Source organism: Ursus arctos, unplaced genomic scaffold (assembly GCF_023065955.2).
Source record: "Ursus arctos isolate Adak ecotype North America unplaced genomic scaffold, UrsArc2.0 scaffold_21, whole genome shotgun sequence".
Taxonomy (NCBI): Eukaryota; Metazoa; Chordata; class Mammalia; order Carnivora; family Ursidae; genus Ursus; species Ursus arctos.
In genome coordinates, this window is record NW_026622886.1 from 50,831,151 (window position 1) to 50,843,987 (window position 12,837).

The 12,837-nt window shown below is 36.9% G+C and overlaps 1 protein-coding gene across 1 annotated transcript; it reads right to left on the reverse strand.

The window, feature by feature from the left end:
• Window positions 1–7,185: 7,185 nt before the first annotated feature.
• On the reverse strand, window positions 7,186–8,121 carry LOC125282633 (olfactory receptor 6C2-like). Its single transcript, XM_048218017.1, has one exon. It carries the CDS (start codon window positions 8,119–8,121, stop codon window positions 7,186–7,188), a length of 936 nt encoding a protein of 311 aa, XP_048073974.1.
• Between the last annotated feature and the right edge of the window lie 4,716 nt (window positions 8,122–12,837).

Genomic DNA, 12,837 nt, shown 5'->3' on the forward strand with positions numbered 1-12,837 from the left:
CCAAAATTAGAGCTGAAATCAATCAAACAGAAACCAGAAGTACAGTAGAGCAGATCAACAGGACTAGAGGCTGGTTCTTTGAGAGAATCAATAAAATTGACAGGCCACTGGCAAGACTTATCCAAAAGAAAAGAAAAAGGACCCAGACAGATTATTAAAATTATGAATGAAAAAGGAGAGGTCACGACGAACACCATTGAAATTGGAAGGATTATTAGAAATTTTTATCAACAGCTATATGCCAATAAACTAAACAATCTGGAAGAGATGGAATCCTTCCTGGAAACCTATAAACTACCAAGATTGAAACCAGAAGAAATTGATTTCTTAAACAGGCCAATTAATTATGAAGAAATTGAGTCAGTGACAAACAACCTTCCAAATAACAAAACTCCAGGCCCGGACAGTTTTCCTGGGGAATTCTACCAAACATTCAAAGAAGAAATAATACCTATTCTCCTAAAGCTATTTCAAAAAATAGAAACAGAAGGAAAGCTACCAAACTCATTCTATGAGGCCAATATTACCTTGATCCCCAAACCAGGCAAAGACCCCCTCAAAAAGGAGAATTACAGACCGATTTCCCTAATGAATATTCACGCCAAAATCCTCAACAAGAACCTTGCTATAGAATCCAACAGTACATTAAAAGGATTATCCATCATGATCAAGTGGGATTCATACCTGGGATGCAGGCGTGGTTCAATATTTGCAAATCAATCAGCGTGATACATCATATCAACAAGAAAAGACTCAAGAACCATATGATCCTCTAAATTGATGCCGAAAAAGCATTTGACAAAATACAGCATCCTTTCCTGATTAAAACCCTTCAGAGTGTAGGAATAGAAGGTACATTTCTCAATCTCATAAAAGCCATCTATGAAAAGCCTACTGCAAATATTATTCTCAATGGGGAAAAGCTGGAAGCCTTTCCCTTAAGATCAGGAACATGACAAGGATGACCACTCTCGCCACTATTATTCAACATAGTACTAGAAGTCCTTGCAACAGCAATCAGAAGACAAAAAGGGATCAAAGGTATTCAAATCGGCAAGGAAGAAGTCAAAATGTCTCTCTTTGCAGATGACATGATACTCTATATGGAAAACCCAGAAGAAGCCACTCCCAAACTATTAGAAGTTATAGAGCAATTCAGTAACGTGGCGGGATACAAAATCAATGCTCAGAAATCAGTTGCATTTCTATACACGAATAACGAGACCGAAGAAAGAGAAATTAGGGAATCCATCCCATTTACAATAGCACCAAAAACCATACGTTACCTTGGAATTAACTTAACCAGAGACGTAAAGGACCTATATTCTAGCAACTATAATTCACTCTTGAAAGAAATTGAGGAAGACATAAAAAGATGGAAAAATATTCCATACTCATGGATCGGAAGAATTAACATAGTTAAAATGTCCATGCTACCCAGAGCAATCTACTCTTTCAATGCTATCCCAATCAAAATACCAAGGACATTTTTCAAAGAACTGGAACAAATAATCCTTAAATTTGTATGGAAACAGAAAAGGCCCCGTATCTCCAAGGAACTGTTGAAAAGGAAAAACAAAGCTGGGGACATCACAATGTCGGATTTCGAGCTGTACTACAAAGCTGTGATCACAAAGACAGCATGGTACTGGCACAAAAACAGACACATAGACCAATGGAACAGAATAGAGAGCCCAGAAATGGACCCTCGGCTCTTTGGGCAACTAATCTTTGATAAAGCAGGAAAGAACATCCGGTGGGAAAAAGACAGTCTCTTCAATAAATGGTGCTGGGAAAATTGGACAGCTACATGCAAAAAATGAAACTTGACCACTCTCTCACACCATACACAAAAATAAACTCCAAATGGATGAAAGACCTCGATGTGAAACAGGAATCCATCAAAAACCTAGAGGAGAACATAGGCAGCAACCTCTACGACATCGGCCAAAGCAACCTTTTTCATGACACATCCCCAAAGGTAAGAGAAACAAAAGATAAAATGAACTTATGGGATCATCAAGATAAAAAGCTTCTGCACAGCCAAGGAAACAGTCAAAAAAACTAAGAGGCAGCCCACGGAATGGGAGAAGGTATTTGCAAATGACACTACAGATAAAAGACTGGTATCCAAGATCTACAAAGAACTTCTCAAACTCTATACATGAGAAACAAATAAACAAATCAAAAAATGGGCAGAAGATATGAACAGACACTTTTCCAATGAAGACATACAAAGGGCTAACAGACACAAGAAAAAATGTTCAAAATCATTAGCCATCAGGGAAATTCAAATCAAAACCACACTGAGATACCACCTTGCGCCAGTTAGAATGGCAAAAATAGACAAGGCAAGAAACAACAATTGTTGGAGAGGATGTGGAGAAAGGGGTTCCCTCCTACATTGTTGGTGGGAATGCAAGTTGGAACAGCCATTCCAGAAAACAGTGTGGAGGTCCCTTAAAAAGTTAAAAATTGAGCTACCCTATGATCCAGCCTTTGCACTACTGGGTGTTTACCCCAAAGATACAGACGTAGTGAAGAGAAGGGCCATATGCACCCCAATGTTCCTCGCAGCATTGTCCACAATAGCTAAATCATGGAAGGAGCCGAGATGCCCTTCAATAGATGACTGGATTAAGAAGCTGTGGTCCATATATACAATGGAATATTACTCAGCTATCAGAAAGAACGAATTCTCAACATTTGTTGCAACATGGACGGCACTGGAGGAGATAATGCTAAGTGAAATAAGTCAAGCAGAGAAAGACAACTATCATATGATTTCTCTCATCTATGGAACATAAGAACTAGGATGATCGGTAGGGGAAGAAAGGGATAAAGAAAGGGGGGTAATCAGAAGGGGGAATGAAGCATGAGTGACTATGGATTATGAGAAACATACTGAGGGCCTCAGAGGGGAGGGGGGTGGGGGAATGGGATAGACCGGTGATGGGTAGTAAGGAGGGCACGTATTGCATGGTGCACTGGGTGTTATACGCAACTAATGAATCATCAAACTTTACATCGGAAACCGGGGATGTACTGTATGGTGACTAACATAATATAATAAAAAATCATTAAAAAAATAAAAATAAAAAAATTAAATCTAATAGAAGGGACAAATTATTTCAATAGGCATTTCACAAAATAGGATGTCTGATATCCAAAAAGCATATAACAAGGTATTCAACATCATCAGTCATAATATGGCTAAAATTAATAGGTCTGACAAAGTTTCATGTTGGCAAGAAGATGGTGCAATTATAATCTACATACATCGCTGATAGGAAGATAAATTGGTACACTATTTTTGAATGTTGTTTGAGTGTCAAGCTAAACATACGGCTAACTTATAGCCTATCGCTTCCTCTTTTAGTTCTATAATCTACAGTTCTATACTCTACATATGAGTGTATGTGTCCGCCAAATACATGTACAAGAATATTCTTTGACCTTATTTATAATAGCCATATATAGGAAACAACCTAAATATTTATTAATAGGAAATGGTTAAATTAATTGTGCTATATTTCTATAATTGACTACAACTTATAAATTAAAAAAATCGAGTACTGCTAATGTAACAACCTGGACAACTGTCACAGACATAATGCCAAGCAAATGAACCTGGACCCCAAAGAGTACGTTCTGTGGATTCCCATTCGTATGATGGTCATGATAATACAAAACTGATCTGTGGCATTGTAAGTCAGCATGGCAGATACATTTGGGAGCATATTGATATAAAGTGGCAGGGAAGAGATGTCTGGGGTGCTGAAATGTGCTGTATCTGATCTGTGTGATGGTGACATGAGGATCAATGGTTATGAAAACTCATCAAGCCGTGCACAGTGAATTAGGTTCTATATTACATATTATCATCAATGTTTAAAAAGTTTGTAAATTTCTAGAGAGTCATACTGAAACGTATATGAAATAATATGTGTATCTGTTTCAAATAATGAAGTCGGGGTTGGAAGGAATGGACCTGTTTGCAGAGGAAACAAGTTGGCTATAAACTGATCCTTGCTGATGTGATCGATACAGCACTGTGCACCATGAAATATTCTTTATGTGAGTTCAAAAGACATAAAGTGCTTAACACACAGCTTGGGTAGAATAAGCCTTCAAAATGTTTGTTGTTGATATTAAGATGTTTTTAACATTTTGGACATTTTAAGGAGTTTAGGAGACTAGTTGTAATTACCCTTGGGCTGAAAAAAGGCAGGCAGCTTAGAACAGGACCTGGAGGACTCTAAGATCTCAGTATGAGCCCTCAGGGAAGCTATTATTAGTGGGCCTGAGCAGAAAGGAACTTTTATTCCTAGAATGCAGGCCTCCTCTAGCTCCTTGTCTCAAGACAGGTGAGGGTTATTATTACAATCTAAATTTCTAGAAACTGACAGTTTCTAATAACTTAGTAGTCATTAAGTCCACTCATCTCTGGAAATACCCAGTGTTTGTCAGATCAGGGGTTCAGGACAAGAGACTAGAATGATTCGTATTGTGTCTCTGGGAGTAGGGCATCGACTAGACCAGTGAAGGACATGTGAGAAGGTAGGGCAAAGGTGAAAAAATGACATGGAAAAAATGAGTCCACCAGAGAATCAGAGCTTTTGCATGAATTGGAGTTAATGCTGTAGAACAATTGATACAAGGAGTTGCTGAAAAGTTCTGCCTGCGTTAGAAAGAGCTTCCCGGGGCTCCTGAACTCGTTGCACTCAGCCACCCTTCCCCCCTACTCGATGCCAAGGAGTACTGTTCCAAAAACCACATGGCTTTCCTATTCAGAGTCCCATTATGTATATTAATTTATATACATTTAAACTTCAACTCTTTTTAAAGGAAAATTAGAGTTATGCTAGAGGTTACTACATTTCTATTTTCTATCAAAACGCTCTTGTTTTTAACCCACAGATTAATTTCATTTGTACATTATCAATCTTACAATAGAAAGATGTACTGCATTTTATAAGTTAAGCCTATGTGAGCATTTTTTAATATTAGGGTTAATGTTTTTAAATGTTACTTATACTGATTTCATTACATGTAGATTTTGCTTGAGGAGTCTCTTGAAAATATCTTTTTGCTGAAAGTGTTTCTTTGGTGAGGCTTCCTTGAGTCAAATACAGAATTTTGTGTCTAATAAACAGAATTTAAGTTCCAAGTTCACTACTAACTAGCACTGCTTAAATATCTGAAGCATTCCAATAGGAAGGTGATGTGAGTCACAAATTTAATTGAGACTTTTCTATAGCCATAATATAAATTAAAAATAAATCAATTTAGTGGTATATTTTATGTAATTGAATATATCAAAATACTGTTTCAACCTGTAATCACTATAAAATTATTTTTGAGATATATCACAATCAAGGCCCCTGAAATGTCATTATAAGTTTGTTTTCCTTCCTTGTTTCTAAAGGTATCAATGAAGGGGTCCAGGAAGTAGTTCTGAACATAGGAAACAGGGAACTCTGTCATGCCCTTATTAATAGCCACTGTTTCCATGGCTGACTGTGTAATATCGATGAAAGTACTGGTTCTGTAGATTTCCTTTGAGTTTTCTGTGCCTAATTTAGATACACTTCATGTTTTTCCTTGTTTTTACCTTTTTTAAAAAAGATTTTATTTATTTATTTGACAGAGATAGAGACAGCCAGCGAGAGAGGGAACACAAGCAGGGGGAGTGGGAGAGGAAGAAGCAGGCTCATAGTGGAGGAGCCTGATGTGGGGCTCGATCCCTTAACATGGGGATCACGCCCTGAGCCGAAGGCAGATGTTTAACGACTCTGCCACCCAGGCGCCCCTGTTTTCACTTTTTAACATGTTTTCACAATCTTCCTAATCGTTTTAGTTTCTCAACAGCCAGTGCATATAGTTACAAAGGTATAGAAACAAATGCAGAAGCAGATATAGAACGACTGTCTTTAGAAATTTACTCGTCTTTTACGAAGAATTGTTAGCACTTTTACATCAAATTAACCTGCTAGTCTGTGATTTTTTTGAGTATTGAAAATTGTACGAGCCTACATTTTATAATTCAGCTTCTGCATTAAGATATAAACATTTGTCATAGCTTCCTTTTTTTTTTTCCATTTTAAGGTATTTTTGTTGTTTATAATTGTGAAAGGTGAAATAAAATGGAGTCATTAATGTCAAGGGGTTTTAAAATGAATCCTGGAGGCCATTAAGGAGGTGGGCTGTATGCACGTCCTCACCAGGGAGAACACGAACTTCTGGACTGGGCCAAATCCCAAATACCTCAAGGGCTCTGCAAGAATATTTGCAACTTGCTACAGGAATGCACTTTGCTTAGTGATGGCCTTAGCAACAAGTTATGGTTAGCTAAGATTATTTTTCTGCCACCAACACCAATCAAAATTCTGTAGACAGCTTATACAAGCATTCCCTTTTTGTCTTTAAAACCCCTGACTTTTGCTCCCTAGTAGGATGCTGTTTGGGTTGCTGCCCAGATCTGGTACCTGAATGGTAATTCTTTGATTCCAAATACACACTTTTGGTTGACTTTTGCCTCCTGACAATTGTAGGTTGACGGTGAGGTTTATATTTTATTTAATACACTAGTCACATACCCTTTCTAAAGTGTAAGGCATTTAAGGGCAAGAAATCTGCAAGTTTTCTATTCTATCTGCAGTGCCTGAAATGGTGCCGGGCATCAAAAATGCTCTTGAAAGATAGAACTGGAAAAGGCAATGAGCACAATTATTCTATCCAAAATATACAAAATATACAATCAACTCGTTGGTTCTGCTTACTTTGTCTTGTTTTGCTTGCAGTTTTGTAAAGGCTTGTTAGGATGTGAAGCATTCTTTTGTTTCCTAGAAATGTATCACATTATCTTTTTAAGAGAGCTTCGCTTGGGTGGTTCAGTCCGTTGGGGGTCTGCCTTTGGCGCAGGTCATGATCACGGGGTCCTGGGATAGAGCCCCTAGTCAGGCTCCCTGCTCAGCGTGGAGTCTGCTTCTCCCTCTCCCTCTGTCCTTCCCCCTACTTGTGCTCTCTCTCTCTCTGAAATAAATAAATAAAATCTTTTTTTTAAAGAGAGCTTTTTGAAATAGCTTCTTTGCTAAAAAGGACTGACTTAAAAATCTAAAGATATATACTTAGGAACTAATGATATTTTTATGAAATGTGAGCCCTCTCCTTTAGCAAATTCCATTACTTCTTTGAGAAAAATGCAATTCTTTTGATTGAGTCTTTGACAGCTTGTTTTACTTGCTTGTTTCTCAAGGTGTAAATGAAGGGGTTGAGCATAGGAGCAACGGATGTGGTAAGGACTGCCACACCCTTATCAATGGCCATGGATTCCTTGGCTGACGGCTTAACATAGATGAAAATACAGCTTCCATAGGTGATGGAGACTACAATCATGTGGGAAGAACACGTAGAAAATGCCTTTTTTCTTTGCTGGGCAGAAGAGAATCGTAGAATGGCCTTGATAATGTATATATAGGATAGAACTACACATACGAGGGTCATAATAAAGGTCAACACAGCACAGGCTATGACCATCTGCTCTATGAGCCATGTTTCTGAACATGATATCTTTAGGAGGGGGGCTGAATCACAGAAAAAATGGTCAATAACGTTAGAGTCACAGAATTCCAGATTTAGGCCCAGGCTGAGTGGTGGGAGTATGACCAAGAAGCCAGCTGTCCAGCACCCAAGGATGAGTCTTCTACAGACCTTCTTGTTCATGATGGTCACGTAATGCAGGGGCTTACAGATGGCAACATATCGATCATAGGACATGGTGGCCAGGAGAAAGAATTCTGTTACAGCAAAAAGATCAGTAAAAAAAATTTGAACGGCACAATTGTCATATGTGATTGTCTTGTCACCTGTTGATATGTTGTACAAATATCTGGGAATACAAGCAGAGGTAAATGAGATTTCTAAGAAGGAGAAATTTTGTAGGAAAAAGTACATGGCATTCTGAAGGTGAGAATCTATGAAGGTCAGGGAGATGATCGTCAGGTTCCCAGTTATACTCAACATATAGGTGAGAAACAGAAAGACGAAAATCACAGTCCTCAGGTGTGGGTCATCAGTCAGTCCCAGCAGGATGAAAGTTGTTACTGTGTGGTTTCGCATCATTGACTTCTGACTTCAATTCAGTCTGCGTTTAGAATTCAGATACATTTGTTATGTGCACAGTGGTAATGGGAGAAAACACTATGCAAGCAATCACGTGCATTTAAAAATTTTTTGCTTACAAATATTATCAATACACTGGTATTCTAGGTTCTACAATTGGGTGTTTTTGGTAATTTCAGGAGATATTTAAAAAATCAGAAAAACCTATTATGGGTGCTTCCTTCTCATCACATTTTGTTTGCAATTTACATATTTTTTTACTACACCTGGGATTTGTTTTCCCTACAGATAGATCTGACTGCTAATGTTTTGTGATCATTTTGTGCCTGTTCACAGACTGAATCCTAAAGCTGAATCTTAAACTTTCATTATCAACTTCATACATTTCCCTGAAGTTTTGTTTTGATAAAGAACAAACAATCACGAATAGTTTGGGGGTCCTTGTAGAGGCTCTCCACACCCATTACTGAAGATGTCGAGCTCTAGTATTATAATTTTAAAAATATGTGTTTTCCTTATGCAACTTCTTCCTTACTCACCCATTTCCTTGACTCTCGTAATTTTCTGTTTAAAATTACACTTATTTCCCACTGTGATACAGAAGATGGGAAGTGTTTCGATGACAAATATATTGTATAGAATGATAATATGTATGTGTTGGGTGTAAAATATATAGGATGTAAAAAATCATTGCAATTTTTCTGTTTTCAAACTGTTTAGTTGAGGTTGAAACACATTCCAAAATATTGTTATTAATATCACTAACTACAAAAAGTTTCAGATTGAGCTATTAAACACATGTGTGGCTTGCTTTCACTGTGACTCAGGTTTTATCATCTACAGAATGGAAACAGTATTTTCCTTCATCTATATATATTAAGTTGAAAAATTAAAGATTAACATATAAAGTACTTAAAAATTACATGGCTGATGAAGAGTGATAAATATATTTTAACTACTTCAATTACCTTGTCCAGAATGATTTTCCTTTTAGTTACCATATATTCAGTCATCGATATGCTGTAGTCCTGTTTTGCTCTCATGAATCTACTGAAATAATTTATGCAGAATTTATCACATTTTTTAAAAAAAATTTGCTTTTAAAGTTTAGGAAATTTCTTTTTTTTTTAAGATTTTATTTATTTATTTATTTATTTGACAGAGAGAGAGACAGCCAGCAAGAGAGGGAACACAAGCAGGGGAAGTGGGAGAGGAAGAAGCAGGCTCCCAGTGGAGCAGGGAGCCAGATGGAGGGCTAGATCCCAGGACCTTGGGATCAGGCCCTGAGCCGAAGGGAGACGCTTAATGACTGAGCCACCCAGGCGCCCCTAAGGTTTAGGAAATTTCTAAATAGAATGTGTACCTTCAACCACCCAATATTCATAGCATTCTCTCAGTTACCTTAATACCACATTCATGTTTACTGCCATCTTTTTGCTTTCTAATCTCTAGACACTTTCTTTTTCTTTTCTTTTCTTTTTTTTTTTTTTTTTTGCTGGTCTTTCTTGTGTTGAAATAGTACTTAATACTTTTTTAAAAATTTTTTTTATTTATTTATTTTGTCAGAGAGAGAGAGAAAGAGCACAAGCAGGGGGAGCTGCAGAGGCAGAAGGGGAAGCAGTCTCCCTGCTGAGTGAGGAGCCTGGTGTGGGACTCCATCCCAGGACTCTGGGATCACGACCTGAGTCGAAGGCAGTGCTTAACCAATTATGCCACCCAGGCGTTCCAGTTCTTAATACTTTTTCACTTAACACAGACGCTCCCTTTGAGTATTTTCTTGAACGCCTAATCTCTAAAAATGATTGCTTTTCAGTTACATAAAAAAATGCACTCCAGACATAAAAAGTCCAAAATGAAACTCTTAATTTTCTACACTCCCATCCTATTTCTCCCCATGTTTTTTTAAATAATCAAACTTGTATATTTATTGAAACTTTACTATATGCTAGATACTGAAACAAGCACTTTACATGGGTTATCTATCTGTAGTGATCTTCCTTCCGTTGTGCTCTGTTTCCGCACTCCATCTCGGCCCCCAGTGTCCAGTTTTGCTGGGTTGTTAGTTTTCAGTTTCCAGCATTTGCATTTGGGGGATGTATCATTTCATCATGGCTTTCAAACTATGCAACTCTTAGGTGACCTCTAATTTATTGTTGCTTAAACTAATCTTATCAGTAACTATACACTATCCCAGAATAAAGTACTCTAAAAATGATGTTTAATACCCATATTAGAACTTCCATTGCTAAATTTTTAAAAAAGATTTTATTGGTTTATTTTAGAGAGAGAGCGTGTGTGAGGTGGGAGAGGGTCGGAGGGAGAGGGAGAGAGAAAATTCCGAGCGCACTCTGCAGTCAGCACGCAGCCCAGCCTGAGGGCTCCATCCCGCGACCCTGGGATGATGACCTGAGCTAAACCCCAGTCGGTTGCCCAACTGACTGAGCCACCAAGGTGTCCCTCCATTGCTAAATTTTATACAGTCAGTAAAGATTCATTTACTAGAGGTGACTATGACCCAAGTCTCAACAAAAATGTAACTGACATGACAGGATTTATAATACTTACACTCTGGCAGTTAATCATAGCTTCTCTCTATTAAGTTAACTACAACTCTTCTTACAGCTACAACTTGAAGATGAATATGATGGTGAAAACTAGCAAGAACTCTTCTGGTCACTACTGGTTGAATCGGGTCACTCCTGCAGTAACAGCTCTCAGGAATATACGTAATTTCCCTGAAGTTCTTATCTTCAGGCAGTTGCATCAATTCCCGCACAATAGCTGTAGTGCCATCAGAAGCCTAGGTCATAGTTGCTGTTGTTGTTTTAAACTTTCAGTCATTGAGAAGAAAAGCAGGTTCAAGGGCACTTCTAGTAGCTCCGGAAAAGTCGATGTTCTGAACTGCTTTGCTGAGAGAGAGAATTTTCCAATTTCGAGCTTGATATTTATTTGCCAAATCTGCAACAAAATTAATAAACAGAAGAGTCCTTGGTGACCCAGGTTCAAAATCGCTAATGAGTCATCTGTGTAATCATCTTGTATCATCTGACCTTAGGGTAAAAAAAAACAAACAAAAATAAAGACAAAGCTAACACAGTTAGCAGTGGGAACATGGCCTTTAGAGATAGGAAAAGCAACTGAATCATTTAAGAGACCGGTAGGACAACACTGACTCTTATCCTAGTCCAGTGGTTTTTTTTTTTCTTTTTCTTTTTTCCTTTTTTCTTTTTCTTTCTTTTTTTTTTTTTTAAATTCTTATGATGTAAGGTAGTTAAAAGATGATAGATCTCCTTTTCTGCTTTTTCAAATAGTTATAAAATGAACAAATTATATATTAAAACATTTGATTAGATATGTAACAACAAAAAAAACCTGAAAAATTAGAGGTAACAAAAGTTAATATTTTGGAGAATATCCTTCCATACTTTCTCTCCTGTGAATATATCCATGTTTGTCACATGTAATAATTACAAATGCACAAACATGAAATTAAAAATGCGCTCTGTATTGGGATATATGAATTGTCTCAGCTATTTTACCCTCAGAAGTGAACCCTGCTATATCTTAATAATTGTTGATATGCATCATTTTAAATCGATTAATTTTAGTCCCCTGTATTTATATAACATCAGAATTCAAACCAAAATTTATCATTGTTGTAAATGTATGCTGCTTCCGAAGTTTCACAGTTGTAAAATATCACTCTATCGATAATTGTGCTGTTTCCAATTACCTAATTCATTTTAGCTTCTTTTATATTTTTTATCATTATAACAAAATTTTACAATGATAAAAAATTGTGAAAGCATTTTTTTGTGCATTGTCAGATAATTGATAGAATTGAACTTTCTTCATATTGATATATTTCTAACTGCATTTTTAAATTAGTAATTTTATTAATAATTAGTTATTATAAGGAATAATATCTTCCTTTAAAGTGTGTGTGTCTTTGTGCATACCCCCAAGTCATGAACATACATCTTTTTTTCCTTTAAATAATTATTACCTTCATTCATTTATGGATTAACATGGGTCAAGGCTGGGTTACAGATTTATTAAAGTAAAAGTTACATACAATAAATGGACCTTTTTTAATATTTCAGTTGATGAATTTTTTACGAAAACATACCTCTTTAGTTATTGCCACTACTGAAAATACAATGAATATTTCCACTTCCCTACAAAGTTCCTTTATGTCTCTTCCTAGTAAAACCCTCTATTCCCAGGTAACGGCAATCTGCTTTCCATCATTTTAGATTAAATTTGATTTTTTCAAACACAAGCGTTTTCTTGTGTTTCATATGAATGGAATCATACATGGTATTCGTCCCTTCTGTGTTTTTTATATTCATCTTTACTATTGCATATATGAGTAGTCGATTTGTCTTACCAAGTAATATTCTGTGATTTAGATATTTACAATTTGTTTATTCAATAATAGATGGACATTTTGAATGTCTCTGGGTTTTGGTTATTGTGAACAAAGTTGTTAGGAGCACTGATCTACAAATTTTGGTGTAGACATGTGTTTCATTTCTCTCAGGTAAGTACCTACGTCTCGATTGTCTGATCAAATGCAAGTTTATGTTTGACAGGCAGTTTCAAAGTGGTTGTAATTTTTCTTAAGGATTTATTCTCTTAAGAGGGGGGTGGGGGAGGGACAGAGGGAACTGACTGTGCACTGAGCACAGAGCCTGACTTGGAACTCAATCT